General features: G+C 34.7%; 1 protein-coding gene across 2 annotated transcripts in view; it reads right to left on the minus strand.

The window, feature by feature from the left end:
• Positions 1-22,718, minus strand: part of LOC136039365 (aconitate hydratase, mitochondrial-like) — a 91,838-nt gene that overhangs the window by 64,620 nt on the left and 4,500 nt on the right. For both annotated transcript variants that reach the window (XM_065723032.1, XM_065723033.1), the window contains exon 2: positions 7,222-7,379. In XM_065723032.1, the coding sequence (XP_065579104.1) occupies positions 7,222-7,379 (158 nt within the window). The remainder of the gene's footprint in view (positions 1-7,221; positions 7,380-22,718) is intronic.

The raw sequence follows: 22,718 nt of genomic DNA on the forward strand, positions 1-22,718 counted from the left end.
ATCTGGTCACCCTTTCTTAAGTTACAAATACCTCAATTTTCAAAATTACCCCCCCCCCAATTCCAACAAAGAGAGCAGATCCGGTCCAGTTATGTCAGTCACGTATCTTAGACAGGTTTCTATTCTTCCCATCCAGTTTCATCCTGATCTCACTGCTTTAAGTATTTTCTAAAATTTCTGGTCAGAAATAACCTCCCCCCAAACTACCCCAAAGAGAGCGGATCCGTTCCGTTTATGTCAATCATGTATCTAGAACTTGTGTTTATTTTTCCCACCAAGTTTCATCCCGATCCCTCCACTGTAAGTGTTTTCCAAGTTTTAGGTTTCCCCCTCCCAACTCCCCCCCCAATGTCACCAGATCCGGTCGGGATTTAAAATAAGAGCTCTAAGACACGATATCCTTCTAAACATAAAATTTCATAGAGATCTGATCACCGTTCGTAAGTTAAAAATACCTCCTTTTTTCTAATTTTTCAGAATTACCTCTCCCCCACCCCAACTACTCCAAAGAGAGCGGATCTGTTCCGATTATGTCAATCATGTATCTGGGACTTGTGTTTATTTTTTCCATCAAGTTTCATCCCGATCCCTCCACTCTAAGTGTTTTCCAAGATTTTAGGTTTTCCCCCCTCCAACTCCCCCCAATGCCATCAGATCAGGTCGGGATTTAAAATAAGAGCTCTGAGACACAATATCATTCCAAACATCAAATTTCATTAAGATCCCATCACCCGCTCATAAGTTAAAAATACTTCATTTTTTCTATTTTTTCGGAATTAACCGGCCCCCACTCCCCCCCCCCCCCCAGATGGTCAAATCGGGAAAACGACTATTTCTAATTTAATCTGGTCCGGTCCCTGATACACTTGCCAAATTTCATCGTCCTAGCTTACCTGGAAGTGCCTAAAGTAGCAAAACCGGGACCGACAGACAGACAGACCGACAGAATTTGCGATTGCTATATGTCAATTGGTTAATACCAAGTGCCATAAAAAACTAAAATTATCTGAGGTTAGAACACAAGCAACAACGAACATCAATATATAAGCCTGCTGCGTAACTGTGCCGGGCCCAGCGTCGAAATCGACTACATAGTTGAATTTTCTCTTAAAACTTGTATATTGACATGTATGGCCACAAACGATCTAAATAGGTCACGACATTAAGGAAAAAAATCCGTATATTTCCTAGGGTGGTTGTATCGAACCTATGGTGACCATGACATCAAGAAGAAGCTGCGATTCTTCTATTTTATATATAATATAATATATATATATATATATATATATATATATATATATATATATATATATATATATATCATGAAAAGAGAAATCACCAATGCTACAGCACAAACACAAAAAAAAAAAAAAAAAAAAAAAAAAAAAAAAAAAAAAAAAAAAAAAAAAAAAAAAAAAAAAAAAAGAGACAGAAGGAGAAAAGGAAGACTGTTTTCCTAAATTAGTGATTAATATAGACCAGCACTTGAATGAGGCCTTAACCCTACTCATCCATACAATCACATAGGTCAAACAGCATAGCCACACACAATCAACCATAAAGAATAATCCATGGACAGGCAGTCATGTCGTCAATAAGTATAAGTCGTCATTTACCAAACCATAGAAAAAATAATATAGACAAATAATTCAGAGGCAACACCCAACATAAGGGCTCATCAGGAGAATACACTGGCCTATATAGGGTTTCGCCACTCTAAATTCTCTACCCAGCACAGTGTTGTGGCTACCACAGAATATCCATGGCATCCCCGCGTCAGGTATCACCCCCAAAATACATGTCTATGAAAAAAACAGCAAATGTAAAACAACCAAGTAAAACCAAAACAAGCTTATCCTGTTAATATATCCCTCCCTTTAGCAACAATAGGTAAACTAAATATTATAAATTTTACCAAATCACAAATATTAACACATTGCAAAAAAAACCTGAATGAACTAAACAATTATATAATTCATCTTTACCATGTGGCTAATTTTTTAAAAATTCCGCTCAAATAGAAACACAATTCAAAATAAATGGCGCTGTGACAACATTTCTCGAACCTCCGAAATTAGTCAAAAATTTCTTTAAGTATTTCTAGATAATTCTTTTGATATTTATTTAAAAGTTCGTTATAATGAAAACTAAATTTTTTAAATTGCCAAGTTAATTTATTTGCCGAAAAACCTCTTGATATCAATTTTTGGCTTAAGATTTTACATCTATTTTTAAAATCAATATAATTACTACAAATCCTTGCATAACGAAGTAACTGTGAGAAAAACGCTGAATATGTGATATTTGAGTGTATATTACTTTCAGGGAATGGGAAACTAATCACTTCAAAATCAAAATCATCCGTTTTATTATACATTTTAAAACTTAATTTATTATTATCACAAATATTAATATTTAAATCTAAGAAATGATCTTCATGACCAGCGCCATGACTAGGCTCAAGAATAAGCTCTGATGGATATATATTTTTAGAAATATCAATGAAATCCTTACAATTTAAGACCAAAATATCATCTAAATATCTTTTATTATTTGACAAAGCATGTTTTAAATTAATTGGATTATTCTTATCCATCATATATTTATATTCTAGTTGACTTAAAAACAAGTCAGCTATAAATGGGCTGGCATTCCCCCCCATGGGAATTCCCATAATTTGCTTGTACAAATCACCCCCAAATCTTATATAAGTATTGTATAAAACAAATTCCAATAACTCAAAAATCATATCCAAGCTGTAACATCTCAAGTTAACTGTAGTATTAAAGCAGTTTGTCCATATGGCTTTTTTATTATAACTGTCTATTTTTAAGAACCTTTTACTAGATAAGAGGAAAGATTTCTTTATAACAGTTTTTAAATTATCTAACACTAAATTGAGTGATAAATTAGTATACATTGTCGCAAAATCAAAAGACTCAATTCTTTTAGCTGAAACCATTGTTAAAGAATCTATCACCTGCAGTGAATTATTAACACTCCAATATGGATTAAAATTCGAAAATTTTTTAATACCAGAACAATAGGTTTTAAGTTTATTTACAATTTCCTTTAAAATTAAAGAGAGGTCAGTAGCAGCAATGCGGGTTGGACATTTAGCTGCTCCAGCAATAAACCGTGGTTTAGGGGGATTCTTATGAAATTTTACAGTCCAATATAGGAAAGGGAACTTTTTATCATTGTCATTTATTTTAATATTAAAATTTTTAAAAAGTATTTCTTCAGTCTTTTCAATTAAATTCTCATCCTCTATATTTACCTTTTCATAAACATTAGTTGTGCCTAACTCCCTTTTTAAGATATCACAATACAGCTTCTGACAAATTTGTGTGCAGGTTGTGAAAAGGGCGTATCAGCAATATCTTGGGAACAGTTTGGTGTGTGAAGTTGAAACTTACAGGGCTTGTTGTGGGGAATGTTGAACTGACCATAACACAATATTTGCATCCTAATGCTACTGCTTCTACTCACACTACTGCAACTACTACTCAAGCTAAGGTTACTACTATTAATTCTACTGCTGTTATTACTACTGCTACTACTATCACTACTTGTGCTGGTACTAAAGCTAAGGATATTAAGGGGGGAAAATTGGGGAATGTTGGATCTGTATTTAATCAGATCGAAATACATATGCTCAACCAGGGTGTCAAGAGAACGTAAACAGCAATACTTCAGGAATGGTTGAGGGCACTAAGTTGAAATTTTCAAAACAAACAAACTAAACGTACTATGAGCATACTGCTACTAATGCTGCTACTGTTACTACAACTATTGCTCCTACAAAAGCTAAGGGTATTACGGTGAAGCTTTCAAAGAATGTTTAGGAAGATGTTGAGCTAAATCAAAACGAACGATGAGCATGTAGATTGTCGGGGTGACAAAGCAACATCTTAAGAACGACTCTCCTTGCTAAGTTAGACCATTTAGATTAAGTTGTGGCGGGTTTTCAACTAGCCAGAATGCACTCTGTGTATACTATCAAATTACCGCTACAGTTACTATAACTAGGAAGGCTAAAGGTATTAAAATAAAACTTTTCAAGAACGTTTAGGGGGAGTTTCAATTAAAAGAAAAAGCTATATGCATGCAGGTTTTCAAAAGGGCATATAAGCAGTATGATAGGCAGCACCGCTCTGTCATAAGAAGCGACAGCATTGAAAATTTTAAAGCATCTAATTCAATTGAAAATTAATAAGGGACAGCCCCCCTCCCATATTAGAGATTGGTTCAAAAAAACCAAAAAACTAAAGACCTCAATCTTCATTTTCTGTGTGGTTTTGACCCCCTCCCTCCTAAAATTTTTTTATTTGACCCCTTCCCCTCCTTCACAGGTTTGGGAACTAAAGGGCACCTATGATTATGTCTGGCCGGAGTTGGGCACTATAGGGAATTCTTTATGAAAAATGCTTGCGCAAGAATGGAACATCAGTGGTTACTTGTTTGTCCTTGAAAACCAAGGTAAGGTCCATATGTATTCCTCCGAATAAACTCTATTTATGACTACACCAAAGCCCAAGGTGAGTGTGTTGAAGGTGATGGATGATTTCCTACAGACGTTGTATGATTTCTTATCATGACTTTAAGAAATTAGCCTAAAGGTTCCCGTGTAGATCAACGCCCATTTAACTCAATCCTCATTCAACTCAAACCCAATACAACTCAAGACTCATTCAACTCAACCCCATACAATACAGCCCTCATTTGACGGGGCCCCATTTAAATCAACCCTCCAGCAACTCAAACTGTGTTTAACTCAACCCCAATTCAATCCAACCCCTGCAACCGGTTACCTTAGGTTAACTATAATTCGAAGTTATTCCTGCAACGGATTTACGGGTTAACTAAACTTCAACCCCTGTAAAGGGGTTCACATAATCTGCACTTTACTGAAAAAAAAAAAAAATGAATATGAATTGTCAGTTTAATATACAAATACTGATATTTATTCCTCGAAGTCTTAATATTTTTATTTATCAAATTGTAAAAATGAAAACTTTTAATAAGTATTTTGTTTTCAGTAAATTACATGTTAATTTCTGCTCTTTGAGTTTGACTCGGTTATTTATTGTAATTTCTGTTCGTTTTGGGTTTCATTTATGTATTGATGGTAATTTGTGGTAGTTTTACGCTTGGAAGATTATTTGACTTTATTTCTGCTCATTTTCTGGTTAATGAAACCCTTTACTTGTCTTGAAAAAGCTTAGTTTCTGTTAAAAGGTTTTTGAATTAATTTCTGTTCGTTTTAATTGACGTAGTCTTTTCATGGAAAAAGGAAATAATATTTTATATCTTTCGGGTTTTTCTCTATAAGAATCCATCATTTGGCTTACTATTTGTGTGCTGGAGAACTTTTTCAACAATTTTTAACAACATACACCCTTTTGAAAATCTTGACGCAAATAGTATTGTTGAATTTAGTTTTATACCTCCCCAAGTTGACCTGAAAAATAAAACTTATTTTATATAACATTACCAAAAAATTATACCTATGCTCTTTGACAATCTGGATACACTTGCACTTTGTTAATTTAACTAAATTGTAAGAGAGGAAGTACTAATAGTAGTAGCCCTGAAAGTTTCAAATTAATACCCTCGGTCATCCCTGGGATGTTTCTGAGATGTTTTATTTTCAATCAGCATAACACACAGTACCATTTGATCTAGTTTTAAAGCAAAATTTAGTTTTAAAGCATAATCGGCAAATTGCAAAACCTTGGGGGATTGACATACCCAATATCCCTAGAGACATAGTTACTAGGCCGTTAAACTATGCTGAAGAAAATGACTCTCTCCAAATTTTTATTGGATTTTTTCTGAAAATCAATGGGCTTGGGAGGAGGGCTACTTGCCCTCCAATTGCTTTTGATCCTTAAACAGACTCTCAGGAAACACAAAAATGAAACTTCAGATTTTATATGTTTTGGACACATTGTGTTTTTTGGTGCAATTTCATAGAGAGAATAGGCCTGCCCCTTTTTGGGAATGTTTTTCCCCTTTGATTAAAGTTTAAGTTAGAATTGATCAATCAAAATTAATCAATGTGATCAAATATTTTTTTCAAGATCCAGTAAATGACTAAACAAACAAATACAATCACTGAATGTTAGCTTAACTTTTGATTGGTTAATTTGATATTAATGATTTTACTTGTTTGAAATCAATATACAAATTAGATCCGTTTAATATAAGTTTGGACTGTACCTTCATCCCTGGAATTCGCATTCACCTAGTTTAACTATTCCAGATTTACCATTCATCTGGTATTGATATAAAGTTTATGTATTTGATTAAGCCTGTTTTTGTCACCTTACTGCGACATAAACTATTGTTACCAAACTATTGTTATTGTTACCAAAACTGCGCTTTTTAGGAATTTAGTTTCTTCTTCTTTTTCGTTTTGTTTGATTATCTGGAGACACGAATGCATTATCAGCACTCAACTTTGTGCTCCGCAGCACCTGAGATCGACTTTCAGGTCCAAAATTATTTCCAAAGACTCCAAGATGGCTCTCCCAGCGATATGCAGGATGAAACCAGAAAACTTTCACTCGGGAGGCGCAATTTAGAATGGCAGAAAAAAGGGAGACATATTTACCGAGGCCGTATCTAGGGGGTTTAAGGAGTTCCCCCCCCCAAAAAAAAAAGTGTCTGTCCGATGAAAACATAAAAAAAATGAATATAAACAAATTTTTGGTGCGTTTTTAAAGTTTTTCGTTTAAGGTTTTTTAAAGTTTTTTTTTTTTTTTTTTAAACTAACTTTCAAACGAAGCCTTGAAAATCTATCTATACTATTTCAGTGCACCACTAACAGGGACAAACAAACAAAAAATACACACCACTTTTTCTCGTCCAAATAAAGTGATCTTCCTTGTTGCTCAAGATAGGGGACTGTAATGTGGTTGCGGTAACCCAAATGGTTCAGTTTTCATTTCAATCTGACACGATTTTGTGGGATTTCAGGTTACTTTTCAATATTCAAATATATTTGTTTTCGCAACGAATCTTTATCATTAAGTTTAATTAAAATCGAATGGCGATTCTTCCTCACTTGACAGTTTTTTGCTGTTATTTTTTCTAAACATGTTTTTAAATTCCATTGCTATGGGCTAGAATTTATTTGTAACTAGGTTGCAACAGAAGTTGCAACCATGATGCTTTTCTATAATAGAATTTAACTAATATGATGTCGAAACTTACCTCTTTTTGACAATTTCCAGGTTTTCAGCAAGCCTCTCATATGGTAAACCAGCGTCTTGATCAAACTTTGACATAGCAATTTTTGTGGCAGCATATGCTACTGCACTATGTTGGAAGCATCTGACTCCCACTTCTCTCAATGCCATTTTAGATCGACCCTGGAATTCATGCATAGTATATTTTTCTAATATTCTTGCATCTCAGAAAAAGTTTGAATTAGAACTAGACAATTTCCATTTAAAAAATGGTTTATTTAGAGAAATAACCCAGAGTTATAGATTGGCAACAACAAAAAAAAAGATACAGAAAACCCTTCTGCAATCTCAAAGAGAATTAAAAAATAATTATTGCGTTTTTGTAAGTGCTTTGATTTGCGCTTCTCTTTTTCATTTTTCAATAGCGTTTTCGATTAAAGTCCCTGGTTTGTTTGTTTTCTATATCTATTTCTATTCTTGTTGTTACATTGTTGGTTTTTTTTTCCTCTGAAAACTTCATCATACGCCAAACAAAGACTAATTGTTAAACTTCTTCTGAGATTGAGCTAATATGCACCACAGTCCACTGGGTCTTTTGTCTATAGGTCTTAATTGCAGAAGTGATCACTTAACAGTTATGGGAGAAACTAGTCATGATAGCGATGAAAAAAAAATGAGGTTAAATCTTGCTAAATGAGCCTAACATGAACTACAGAGGAACACAAAGTTTCAAGCTTTAGGAGGGTGGGTGGTCAGAGGATTTTCTTGGGGGAGTGGATTAAAACATGAAAAAGGTGCATTTTATGGCAATTATTTTCCCAGGGGTTGTTGGGGAGTTCTTTGGGCTAATCCCTAGGGACTTTCAGCAGTGGTATGGACTGAAGATGAAATTAGAGCTTTTGAGATAGCTAAGCAAGGTTTACCATGTTTATGAAGGTTGGAAAAAAGACTTGCTAGGGATATTAGTTGAGACAAACCTGGCAAAGTTCAGGATCATGCTATTTCATCTGTCTTTCAAGATATAAAGACAGGCAGGTCTAAGGAAAAAAATAAGGAATTTTTTATCTTTGTATGTGATCTGGAGACTTGAGAATTATTTGATTTATTGCTAAGCTGTTCAAGAGAATAGCTATCTATTTTTATATTTCTAAAGTATGTTTCTTGCATTGATAAGCTGTCCATAAAATCCTATCTGTGACAAGAAAACATTTCCCGTGTCATGAGTTACAAAAGAAACAAAAAGTGATCTCAACAAGGTTCCTTTGGAAATCTCACAATAAGAAAAATGAGGCTGGTATTTTACAACCTGCAAATTCTTCAAAAGGAACAACATTATAGTATGCATATTTGTTCAAAAGCAGTTGTCTCCAATATGTGTCAGAAATATATGGACGAGAGTGGTGTGATCAAAACCAACATATTTTGAATGTCAACTAAGACAAGGTATGGTAAACATTTGAACCTTCAATGGTACTTGAGACAGTATGCATCAAGCACACAAGTTAGTTTTACGGGCATAGCCCACCTGACCAAACAGTCTACTGTTAGAACTAGAAATATGATCGTAACTCTTAGCCACTTGCACAGAAAGCTTTTGCACTGTTTTGAAAAGACTGATTCGAGTGTAATAGCACATACATTGGCATAACTTCAATCATTAGACAAATATAATTGGTTAAATAAAATCGCATTTCCAAAAACTGGGGAATTTACAGGCCTAACAGTTTGGTTAGAGAAATCTACCATAGGTCTAGAAACTTTATCTAGAGGTTTTACTATATGTGTCAGAATAAATAAAGCGTAAATTCTTCCTTTGCTTCACTTTATTCATAAAATTAAGAAGACAAATGACGGAGAAAACCCTACTGGAGAGAATAACTGATGTTAGTCCAGTGAACGGAAATTCTTCATTCGACAAAAATGTTGCTTAAATTCTTAGCAGTCTTAGACGGAAATTGGGGAGATGATACATAATTCTACTTGGATATTTATCAGAGATCTCTTTAATTTTGTTGTAACATTGCTCCAGCTTATTGGAACATATGTCTTCTGCTTCATTTGTAGTAATTAAATTTCAACTTTCTTGATATTATTCTTAAGGTTTGCTGATCTTACTTTCCTTGAAAAGATTTACCTTCTGCCAGTCAGTTTTTTTCAAGTTTAGTTCAAGCAAAACTTATGAGTCAAGCCATTAAAAAAAAAAAAAATCAATCTCTTGTTTGCTCTGTCATACAATTTGGAATGTTGAAGCTTTTTCATCAATGTCATCAGCTGTACTCTAGCTAGACAGTAGACACGTGCGCTGGATTAAAGGTCCTTTGTCCGAGAGTGCGAGGGTTCGAATACTTGTTTACCCAATATATTTGGTTTCGGACGGGAGTCAGTGGCGTGACTCTGTAAGCTCAGCCAGAGTCAACCCAGCTCTAAATGGATACCTGGAGAAATCTGGGGAAGGTACAAAGGAAAGGTGTGCAAAAGCACAGGATGGCTGGCCCTTATCCCTCCTTTGCACTTCGTGGCTGAAGGGCCTTGAGACGGAGACTAGCACCGCCACTTCGGACCTTAAGGGTCTAGTGCCACATCATTTACCTTTTTTTAGACAGTAGGCTAATCTTAAGTAAATATTAAGTAAAATTAAGTAAAAACACTCTAGTGTTTTTTTTGTTCTTTTGTTGTTTTTTTTTTGTCAAAGTTTTGTTAATAAACTATAGTCCCATAGACAAGGACCTTTTTGTTGTAGGAGGTTCAGGGATTGTAGTCTTTTTTACAACGTTTAAGGATAACCATCCCACTATGTTACCACAAGAAAACCGAAATCACTAAAAATAATATAAAGAAAATTAAAGTTAACAAGGGACTTTTCTGAACATATCAAAAGAAGGGAAGCGATTTTAATAAAAACCACACCATTAGACAGCATATCTGAGAACTCTTCTGTAGAGGTTTCAGGCTCCTATCCACAGATATATGAAATTCGTCATTTATTTTTCCAAACAAAGATCACAGTTCTTTGTTTTGATAGCACCCGTTCAAACGAGTCCTCAGAAGAGTCAGTTAAAATGAGCTCTCAGAGCATTCATTTGAACAGAAATGATAAGTTCTAGTGCCTTTTTAAGTGACCAAAAGGGTGGTATTACGAGAAAGTGGCGTTTTTTTGCTGTTTTACGGCACAAAACTACAATTTTGCCCTAAAAATGACAAAGGTCTCTATCAAACACTGAACTTGCAAGTTGCAGTGGTGGGAATGATGCATGTTGGGGCAGAAAATTCACGCAGTTCATGCAAGATAATTGTTAAAATGGACATTCACCTTAATGCTAGATTTAACTAAGTTGATTGACTTGATTTATCATGAAATTATATTTAGTGATTTATAATTGTGCATCAACTATTATGAAGGCTGTGGTGGATTGTTGTGCAGGCAGGGTGGGAGGAGATGCCTAAAATAGCTCATTTCAATGAACAAATTGTCAAATTCTCCATGAACCTCCAGATAAATATTGAAAGAGGGAAATACTGAAAGGGTTCGAAACTGATTCCTAATCCATCTTGATTCCTGGAAGTGTTTTTGGTCTACACTTTACAATTGGTACTAAGATGGGGAGGGGTTAATGCACACACCTCCTATTGCAACAGTATTTTCCAATTAATATAAAAATCACAATGCAGAGTTGAAAGAGCCCATGGGAGCATTTTAGACTTTGCCAGAAAAGTGGCAGGTCCTACAATGATTTTGTTTTCAGAGATGTTAAATGGTAATTTGAGATTTTTCAGGGTATATCTTGTTGCAAAGAATTATTTTTTGTTTCGTAAGAAGTATTTTTTGTTTTATAAAAAGTATTTTTCCATTTTGTTAAAAAAATCTCTGATTGTTTCGGATGTATTTTTGTTTTGTAGGAATCATTTTTTTTTTTGTAAGGAGTATTTTGTATTTTGCAAGAGCAATGTCATTTTTTTAGGATGTATTTTGGTTTTGTAGGAACTATTCTTTTTTTTTGTAATGAAACATTCAGTATTTTTTAAGAAGAAATTGCGATTTTTTAGGATATATTATTGTTTTGAAAGAATTATTTTTCGCTATGTAAAAAATGTATAACAGTTCAAAATAGGGATGAAACCTTTTAATCGACGGTGAACAGATATAAAATTTTTAACTGGATATTTCGAACACCTATACAGTGTTCATCAGCAGTAAAACTAAAAGACATCAATAAAAACAAACAAAATTTACATCCAATAAACTAATTACATATAGTTTATTGCTCTTGTTTTGTTGTTTTTTTAATGCCACAGTGGAAACAAATCTCCTTGACCTTTTTGGTTCCGGTTCAATAGATTTATCTGACATAGCAGGTGGACAGAGGTCATAGCTCTTAGGTGAGATTAAATATAAAAAAACAAGTTTTTTTTAACTGCAAGTAAGAAGCGATATTAAAACTTAAAACGAAAAGAAATTAATCCGTATATGAAAGGGGTTGTCCCCTCCGCAACGCCTCGCTCTTTACGCTAAAGTTTGACTCTGTCACAACTCTACTTTTTAAACAATAAAAAACTTTAGCGTAAAGAGCGATGCGTTGCAGAGGGGACAACCCCTTTCACATACGGAGTAAGTTCTGTTCGTTTTAAGTTTTAATGTCGCTCTTTACTTGCAGTTAAAAAAAATTTATTTAATTTCAGAAAATTTTTGAATTAATAAATGTTCTGATTTTGGCTCACCGCACATAAATAATTAAAACGAAATTTCCATACTTTTTTTTTTGCTAAATGGCTTTCTCTTAGCTTTGATCGGATGATTTTTATTAGAAAAAAGGTGGGGGAGGAGGCCTAGTTGCACTTAAATTTTGGTTACTTAAAATGCAACTAAATATTTTTTTATTTTTTGTACGAACGTTTTTGTTAGTAATAAACATACATACCTTGCGAATTAACTTAACAAAATTTTAACAAACGTAGCAAAATTTTATATTTGTGCATCTTTATTACGTATATGACGGGGTTTGCCCCCCCCCCCTACAATACCTCGCCCTTTACACTAAAGCTTGAATTTTATCCAAAATCTTTAAGAATGACCCCTGAATCACAAAGACCGCAGAAAAAATAGTTGAAATCACTAAAAATACTTTAGCGTAAAGAGCTTTCACTAAAAATACTTTAGCGTAAAGAGCTAGGTATTATGGAGGAGACGAGCCTCCTTATATGCGCAATATTTTATGTTCGTTTTAAGTTTTAATGTTACTCCAACTCCCAGGTTAAAAAGAAAAATATTTATTTTCTCATTTTTTTAAATAATGCAAGAAAATCCTGCGCCCCCTTCATGGAAATTCTTTTCCTTTATGATAAATTCCTCCATGGAAAGATCCTTCTGTGAAACCCCCTCCCCGACCCACTCCTGCCCCAACGCGAAAAAGTCACCCTGAAAACGTCTGTAAACTTAATAATAACCGTTAGTATATGTAAACAATGGTCAAAGTTTGTAACTTGAAGCCCCTCCCCAGGGGACTGCGGGGGATTAAGTCGTCCCCAAAGACGTAGTTATTAGGTTTTCGAGTAAGTTATACAGAATGGCTATCTCAAAATTTTGATCCGTTGACCTAGGGGAAAAGATGTGCGTGGGAGGGGACCTAGGTGCCCTCAAATTTTTTGGTCACTTGAAATGGGCACTATAACTTTTAATTCCCGTTAGAATGAGCCCTATTGCAACATTCTAGGACAACTTGGTCGATACGATCACCCCTGCGGAAAAAAGACAAACAAATAAACACGCATCTGTGATCTGCCTTCTGGTAAAAAATACGAAATTCCACATTTTTGTAGATAGAAGCTGGAAAATAGGGGTGTTTCCCCCTATTTTCTAAAAATAAGGCAAATTCTCTCAGGCTCGTAACTTTAGATGGGTAAGACTAAACTTAATGAAACTTATAAATTTACAATCAGTATTTAAATGTGATTCTTTTGATGTAACTATTGGAATCGAAATTCCGTTTTTTAGAGTTTCGGTTACTATTGAGCCGGATCGCTCCTTACTACACTTCGTTACCACGAACTGTTTGATGAGATTTACTTTATTTAACCTCGGTAAATTATCATAAATTGAATTCAATCCAAATTCACCTGCATCTCTGTTTATGGAATTATTCTTGAATAATTTTTCTTAATGTCGATTATTCTCTTGGAAATTTGCTTTAAACCTTGGTCCCTAGAAATCAATGAAACATTTTATAGCAAAATAAAATGATTTAGATAATTATAAATATGTGCCGATAGAGCCGACGTGAAATCTTCAGGTTTGGAATTTTGCTTAAAGGACGATGAAATAGAATTACGATGTTGTAGTAATCTCATTTTTAAATTCTGGTTAGCACGTCCTACATAAGAGCTTCCAAAAGTACATGGGATTTTCGCTCTACGGAAGTTCAATCCTTTACAGAATTTAAAAATCTAGACAAAGTATTACTACCTCTTAAAGCTACCTTTAAACTATTATTTTGTAAAATTCTTTCGAGTTTTTCACTCAGCCCTGGAACATATGGTAAAGAACAAAAAACATCTTACTTTTCTGTTGTTTCAAAAATATCGTTAGAAAATTTGTTCCGTCTTTCCGAAAAAGTCTGGTCAATTAACCAACCTGAATAATGTTCACTTGTTAAAATTAAATATAAAAAAAAAACATGTTTTTTTTAACTGCAAGTAAGGAGCGACATTAAAACTTAAAACGAAGAGAAATTATTCCGTATATGAAAGGGGTTGTCCCCTCCTCAACGCCCCGCTCTTTACGCTAAAGTTTGACTCTTTGTCACAACTCTACTTTTTAAAGCAATAAAAAGCACTTTGGCGTAAAGAGTGAGGCATTGAGGAGGAGACAACCCCTTTCATACACGGATTTCATATTAATTTAATATTAAGTCGTCCCCAAAGACGTAGTTTTTAGGTTTTTGACTAAGCTGAACAGTATATTTTTGAGATAGCCATTCTGTTCAGCTTAGTCAAAAACCTAAGAACTATGTCTTTGGGGACGACTTAATCCCCTACAGTCCCCAGGGGAGGGGCTGCAAGTTATAAACTTTGACCATTGTTTACATATAGTAATGGTTATTATGAAGTGTACAGACGTTTTCAGAGGGACTTTTTCGTGTTGGGATGGGGGTGGGTCGGGGGGAGGAGGATATATAGGAAGATCTTTCCATGGAGGAATTTGTCATGAGGGAAGAGAATTTCCATGAAGGAGGTGTAGGATTTTCTAGCATTATTTAAAAAAACAATGAGAAAATAAATACATTTTTTTCACCTGTAAAGAGCGAGGTATTGACGAAATTTAAATTTCGTTTATTTATTCGTGTGCGGTGAGCCAAAATCAAAACCTGTATTAATTCAAAATCGTTCAGACATTAAATTAAAAAAAAAAAACAAGTTTTTTTAACTGCAAGTAAGGAGCGACATTAAAACTTAAAACGAACAAAAATTATTCCGTATATGAAAGGGGCTAAAGTTTAACTCTTTCTCTTAACTCTATTTTTAAAACAGTAAGAAATTTTGGCGTAAAGAGCGGGGCATTGAGGAGGAAAAGCTGTTCCTTTTATATACGGAGTAATTTCTGTTCGTTTTAAGTTTTAATGTTGCTCCTTACTTCCATTTAAAATAATTTGTTTTTTTATTTAATTTCTGGACTCTTGAATCAAATGCATGATTTGATCTTGGCTCTCCGTACAGAAATAATTAAAACGAAATTTGCATGTTAATTAATTGCAAGTAATCGGAAGATTTTGAGGAAAAAGGAGCGAGGGAGGAGGCCTAGCTGCCCTCCAATTTTTTGACTACTTAAAAAAGCAACTAGAACTTTTAATTTTTTACAAACGTTTTCATTGGTAAAAAATATACGTAACATACGAAATAACTTGCTTAACGAACTTCTATGTTCGTATGTTTTTATTGCGTATATGAGGGGGTTCAATCCTCGTCGATACTTCGCTCTTTAGACTTAAGCTTAAACTTCGCCCCAATTCCTTAAGAATGACCTTTGAATCACAAAGGCCGTAGAATAAATAGTTAAAATTACTAAAAATACTTTAGCGTAAAAAATGAGGTATAACGAGGAGGTAAACCCCTCATGTGCGTAATAATTTGTGTTCGTTTTAAATTTAATTCTGATCCTTACTTTCAGTGGAAAAAACTTTTCATATTTTTTTTCATTGTTTTTTCAAATAATGCTAGAAAATCCTGCGCCCCCTTCATTGAAATTCTCTTCCCCCATGAGAAGTGTCTCCCCGGAAATATCCTCCAACGTAAACCCCCCCCCCTAAACCAAAAGAATCCCCCTTAAAACGTCTGTACACTTCCCAATAACCATTACTATATGTAAACACAGGTCAAAGTTTGTAACTTTCAGCCCCTCCCACGGGGACTGCGGGGGAGTAAGTCGTCCCTAAAGACATAGTTATTAGGTTTTTCGACTATGGTGAATAAAGAGCGTGGGAGGGGGGCTAGGTGCTCTCCAATTTTTTTGTCACTTAAAAAGTGCACTAGAACTTTTAATTTCCGTTAGAATGAGCCCTCTCACGACATTCTAGGACCACTCAGTCGATACGATCACCCCTGGAAAAAAAACAAATAAACACGCATTCGTGATCTGTCTTCTGGCAAAAAATGCGAAATTCCACATTTTTGTAGATAGGAGCTTCTACATTAAGGTTCTCTGATACGCTGTTTCCCCCTATTTTCTAAAATGAGGCAAATTTTCTCAGGCTCGTAACTTTTGATGGGTATAACTGATCTTGATGAAACTAATATATTTAAAATCAGCATTAAAATGCGATTCTTTTGATGTAACTATTGGTATCAAATTCCATTTTTTAGAGTTTCGGTTACTATTGAGCCGGGTCGCTCCTTACTACAGTTCGTTACCACGATCTGTTTGATTTATTACCACGAACTGTTTGATTTAAAACTGGGACTGTTCGTCTGGAAGCCTGGGACTATTAATGGTAAGCGGCTACGTTCTAAATCGCGGCAATCCGAAAAATGAGTTACCATGGTATATTTTTTACCAGGTTTCAGCCATCTCTACAGCCTTACTACTGATTAAACTTACACCCATTTATAATTAAATAGACCGATCCTGTATATAATTAAATAAAAAAAAACAAGTTTGTTTAAATGAAAGTAAGGAGCGACATTAAAACTTAAAACGAACAGAAATTACTTCCTATATGAAAGGGGCTGCTTCCTCCTCAACGCCCGCTCTTTACACTAAAGTTTGACTCTTTCTCTCAACTCTTCTTTTTAAAACAGTAAAAAACTTTAGCGTAAAGAGTGGGGCGTTGAGGAGGAAGCAGCCCCTTTCATATACGAAGTAATTTCTGTTCGTTTTAAGTTTTAATGTCGCTCCTTACTTTCATTTAAAAAAACTTTTTTTTTTATTTAATTTCTGAACGTTTTTGAATTAATGCAGGTTTGATTTTGGCTCTCCGTACACAAATTATTAAAATGAAATTTGCATATTAATTCTTTTTTTGGCTAAATGGATTTCTCTTAGTTTTGATCCGACGATTTTGAGAAATAAGGGGTGGGGAAGGAGTCCTTGTTGCCCTCCAATTTTTCGGTTACTTAAAAAGGCAACTAAAACTTTTAATTTTTAACGAACGTTTTTATTAGTAAAAAATATACATAGCTTAAGAATTAACTTACGTAATAAACTTTTATATTCATATATTTTTGATTATATATATGAGGGGGTTTGTCCCCTCGTTAATACCTCGCTCTTCACACTAAATCTTAAGTTTTGTCCCAATTCTTTAAGAATGACCCCTGAATCAGAAAGGCCATAGAATAAATAGTTGAAATTACTAAAAATACTTTAGCATAAAGAGCGAAGTATTTATCTCCTCCTAAATACCTCGTTCTTTATGCCAAAGTATTTTTAGAACCCCTCATATGCGTAATAATCTCTGTTCGTTTTAAGTTTTAATGCTTCTCCTTACTTTCAATTGAAAAAACTTTTTCATGTTTATATTTTCATTTTTTTTAATAGTAATGCTAGAAAATCCTGCGCCCTTTTCATTAAATTTCTCTTCCCCCATGAAATATTCCTCCAAGGAAAGATCCTCCCACATAGCCCCCTCCCCTCAACCCCACACCCAAACCAAAAAATTCCCCCTGAAAACGTCGGTACACTTCCCAATAACCATTACGGTATGTATACATTGGTCAAAGTTTGTAACTTGAAGCCCCTCCCCCAGGGACTGTATGGGGGGGGGGGGGGTTAAGTCATCCCCAAGGACGTAGTTATTATGGTTTTCGACTATGCGGAACAAAATGGCTATCTCAAAATTTTGATCCGTTGACTTTGGGAAAAAACGAGCGTGGGAGGGGGCCTAGGTGCCCTCCAATTTTTTGGTCACTTAAAAAAGGCACTAGAACTTTTCATTTCCGTTAGAATGCATCCTCTTGCAACACTCTAGGACCACTTGGTCGATACGATGACCCCTGGGGAAAAAAACAAAAAAACAGACAAACAAACAAATAAACACGCACCCGTGATTTGTCTTCTGGCAAAAAATACGAAATCCCACATTTTTGTAGATTGGACCTTGAAATTTTTTCTATAGGGTTCTCTGATACGCTGAATGCGATGGTGTGATTTTCGTTAAGATCCCATGACTTTTAGAGGGTGTTTCCTCCTATTTTTCAAAATGAGACAAATTTTCTCAGGCTCGTAACTTTTGATGACAAAGACTAAATTTGATGAAACTTATGTATTTAAAATCAGCATAAAAATACGATTCTTTTGATATATCTTTTAGCATTGAAGTTCCTTTTTTTAAAGTTTCGTTTACTATTGAGCCTGGTCACTCCTTACTACAGTTCGTTACCACGAACTGTTTGATTAGGTAGAAAAACAAGTTATTGCAACAGAAAGTAAGGAGCGACATTAAAGGTCAAAACGAATAGACATTATTACGTATATGAAAGGGAGTGTCCCCTCTTCAACATCCCGCTCTTTACGCTAAAGTTTGACTCTGCCGCAGTTCTACTTTTTTAAACAATAAAAAAAAATAGCATAAAACAGCGAGACGTTAAGGAGGGGACAGTCCCTTTCATATACGGAATAGTTCCTGTCCGTTTTTAAGTTTTAATGTCGTTCCTTACTTTTGGCTGAAAAAACTTATTTTTTTATTTAATTTCTGAACTTTTTTGAATTAATGCATGTTTTGATTTTGGCTCACCGCATATGAATAATTAAAACAAAACTTGCATATTAGTTTTTTTGGCTAAATGGCTTTCTCATAGTTTTGATCAGACGATTTTGAAAAAAAGAGGTGGAGGAGGGGGCATAGTTGCCCTCCAGTTTTTGGTTACTTAAAAATACGACTAGATTTTTTTATGAATGTTTTTATTAGTAATAAATATACGTAACTTACGAATTCACTTACGTAACGAGCTTCTATATTTGTATATATTTATTATCTATATGAGGGGGTTCACCCCCACGTCAATACCTTGCTCTTTACCCTAAAGCTTGAATTTTGTCCAAATTTTTTAAGAATGACCCCTGAATCACAAAGGTCATAGAATAAATAGTTCAAATTACTAAAAAAATACTTTAGTGTAAAGAGCGAGGTATTGAGGGGGAGACAAACGCCCTTATATACGTAATAATTTCTGTTCATTTTAAGTTTTAATACTGCTCCTTACTTCTAGTTGAAAAAACTTTTTTTTATTTATTTTCTCGTCGTTTTTTTTTTTATTCATTCATTCAGTTTTTCCTAGTCGTCGTTTCATTTCATAGCATTCAATTTATTCTTTCATTTCAAATGTCTTTCATTTCGTTCTTTCGGTTTCTCTTTTTTATTTCTTTTTTTCGAAACTAACAGGACGTATACACAGGACTTCCTTTCAGAGTACGTGAAATTAAGAGCGGGGCGGGGCATTGATTAAAAGAAAAGAGGTAGCCAACAAACTATAAAGCAAATAAAACAAGCAATGTAAAACGTTAAATCGTCAAATTGTTGGAGGACAAATCCCTCTCAACTACGATTTCAATTAATCTTAATGGAAAAGTTTATTGTGCATGTGAAGCTTACATTCACAAAGTTTACATTGTTACATTCTAAACTAATAGAATTTTTCAAAAAACAAGTGAAAACCCTCAAAATGGCTTCACATAAAGTTGAAAACTCCGCTGCCATTCTCAAAATACCCGTTTAAGAAAGTTACAGCACCAAACTTGAATAAAAAAGGAAAATTATTCTTTTTGTTTGGGTAACTCTGTTGTGTCTTTTCTTTCTTTTTTTGTTTTGTTTTGTCTTCGATGGTACTAAGGAATTATACCATAGAAGGGAATTGTCTGTAGGCTTGTTTGACAAGAAGTTGTAATATTTAGTGAAATTTGTAATCTATAAAGGCATAACATATAAAATAAAATCTAATTTTTGGCAAAAACTGAACCTTAACATAAAAGATAACGGATGATGTCATACATTATAAGGTACAACTATAAATGATACCATATTTAAACTTTTATAGTCATGTTTAAAGCCATGTAACGTCATTCCAAATGACGTCACACACTATTTAAAAGGGCCCCGTGAACAGTCAAAGTTTCATTTATAAGAAAGCACTTAAAATATTCACATCAAATGAAGGTTGATCTTGATAAGCAAGTGTGTGGTTGGGAGCAAAATCCAATAAAAAAGACTCAAATTGCTGTTGATCTTCAACAGGAGACAATAGAAGAAAGCCAAGATGGAGACAAAACTATAAATCAGATTGCGTTTCATCCAACAATCAACAGAAGTGTTGAAGAAATCAATTCTTCGCCAAAAGACAAAGAAATAGAAATGTGTGAGAAGAAGGATGAAATTTTAAAAAAGGGACAACTTGACCTATTAAAGTCCGATCTGTCTTGTAGCATTTGCAGCGAGGTATTCATTAAACCGGTGAGACTGCCATGCATGCATACATTTTGCAAAACTTGTATCCTTCAATGGGAAAAGAACAAAAAGGATTGCCCGTTTTGCAGGTCCAAGTATAAAAAAGCTGCTCTTGAAGATACTATTTTAGCAAGCTGCATTAAACAACTCATTGGATCATCTTATACTGATGATGAAAAAAAACAAAGAAATGAATTGGTCAAATCACGTACTGACCTGGAAAAGGAACTTCTTCCGCCAACGTTTGAAATTGCGCAAAGGAATGGCTTGACTGGAATGAACTCTGGCAGTCAGGATCGAGAGCAAAGAAACATTGATTTTTCATATTCAGAGCAGCATGAAAGAAATATTTTAGAGCTTTTGACGATTTCTAGAGAGCTTCGAAACCAAGTAAACACTACACTGGAAATTCTTTCCATGAGGATTCCTGATTAGGAAACTTTCACTTAGCCATTTATTATTTTTATAATTGTTTAGAATATTTGGAAATACTTTTTCAATCAATTCATTTTTGGACGTCCTGAAATTGAGTCTACTGGGAGCTTTCCGTTTCCAATTTCCAGCAATTGATCTGAAAATGTTTGACCAGAGTCATCGTTTTGCAATTGGACACGCATATTTGTAGTTAATTTTAAGGACTTTACGTGTGCCCATAGATTAGAATTTTTCAGGCAAGCATTCATTTCGTCTGCAGGGGTTGATCTAGGTATTAAAGGTAATGTTTGCCTGAAATCTCCCGCAAGCAATATTAATGTGCTGCCAAAGGGTTTCGAATTCCCTCGCAAATCTTTCAAACATTGATCCAGAGCCTCGAGCGATTTTTTGTGTGCCATTGTGCACTCGTCCCAAATAATAAGTTTGCATTGCTGCAATACTTTACCCATCCCAGATGATTTGAAAATATTGCACGTGGGAGTGTCTGTAGAATGCAAATTCAGAGGCCATTTCAAAGCGGAATGAGCAGTTCTTCCACCAGGCAGCAGCGTTGCGGCTATTCCGGACGACGCAATTGCCAATGCTACATCTTTTTTTTATCGAATTGATGCCAGAATCAGTTTTATCACAAACGTTTTACCAGTACCTCCTGGTGCATCCAAAAAGAAAATTTCTCCAACGTTGTTATCAACACAATGCATTATCGTATCATAAATGTCTTTTTGTTCTGACGTTAACTTGGAAATGTTATTTTGTACATACGACAATAGATCACTTGTACTGTAACTTTGTTCACGATCCAATTCTACACATGTCGAAACAGCAGCGGTACGATTAGGTGAAGGCATTCCCAAATCCTGAAGAGGTTTGTTTGCCATACATATGCACAAATCTTCTATAATAACTAAAGTGTATTTATAAATTTCTGATTTAAAATCAAAAGTCATATCTGACGTCTCTAACCGTTTTAGATGGAGTATATCTTCGGACATTTTCGATTTATATTTTGCCCATAACTCTGTAGGAGCTGAAGGAGAGCAAGTTGTTAGTATGATTCCAAATAATGCACGAATTTGACTTGGAGTTGACGTTTTGCACGCGTCATTGATGCAGTTATCCCAGTGTTGGTCATTCTCCAATAAATTCAGAGCTTGGCATGCACTACGATAAGTGTCATGTATAGTACCGTTTACAGTTCTTAAATACTCAAAGGACGTCGGATCGGGTACATTCACCAAAAGCAGGCGTAGAAAGAAGCATTCATGCTGATTGGGGTGAACGTTGTAGTCTTCCTATTGTGGTATCTTTGAAGGTGGTAGGTTGGCCGTCAACTGACTTACCCTGTTTTCGACGTTCAAATACTTTATTTTTAGTATTCCACATGTAATACGAACGCACTTCAGTATACAGCAGTTTTTTGCAAAAGAATCATTTTTGCATAGCAAAAAGAAAGCAGTTAACGCTGTATCCGGTGGATTCAGGGCTCTTTGTTGCATGTTGGATTCCAAAAAATAAACAAGTTGACCATTTTGTAAATGAACCACTAAGTGAACAACAGCTGGACTACGTTCATGTATCGGAAATGAAAGAAATCGGCAAACAGCTTCATTACTGCTTATGTATCTTCCAGCCTGATATTGTACGATTTCGTCAATATCACTGATTTTGGACTGCAAGCCAAAAACTGCCATGTCACTGCCTTTGTTGACGTATTTACATATGTATTTGATTGCCTTTACGGAGTTACATTATTCAACGTTTATGTGTGCATTAAATGTTTTTGATAATAAAGGGGAATATGGAACAACCCACGGGTTATCTACTTCGATTGTGGTACTGTTATGCTTCTTTATTATCGCTGTTTTACCGCCATCTTCAGTAGATCTTCTTCTATATTGTGGGTAACCATCATTGCCAGTAATTGTGTTGGGTACTAAAAGTCAAGGACATTGCTTTGTGCACCTTCCTTTGGCCATGCATAGTGAATTTTCGTTCAGTGCACTGCAAGGTCCATGTATCATATTTTTTACAATATCATATAGCCCCTTATCGACATTTTCATCAGGTATTTCAGCGGAAATCACAACATCAATTTCATTAGAAGTAATTTTATAAGTGATTTCAACTTTTGCCGGAAGACATGGGCCATAATGTTATGTCT

Source organism: Artemia franciscana, chromosome 19 (assembly GCF_032884065.1).
Source record: "Artemia franciscana chromosome 19, ASM3288406v1, whole genome shotgun sequence".
In the NCBI taxonomy this organism is placed as follows: Eukaryota; Metazoa; Arthropoda; class Branchiopoda; order Anostraca; family Artemiidae; genus Artemia; species Artemia franciscana.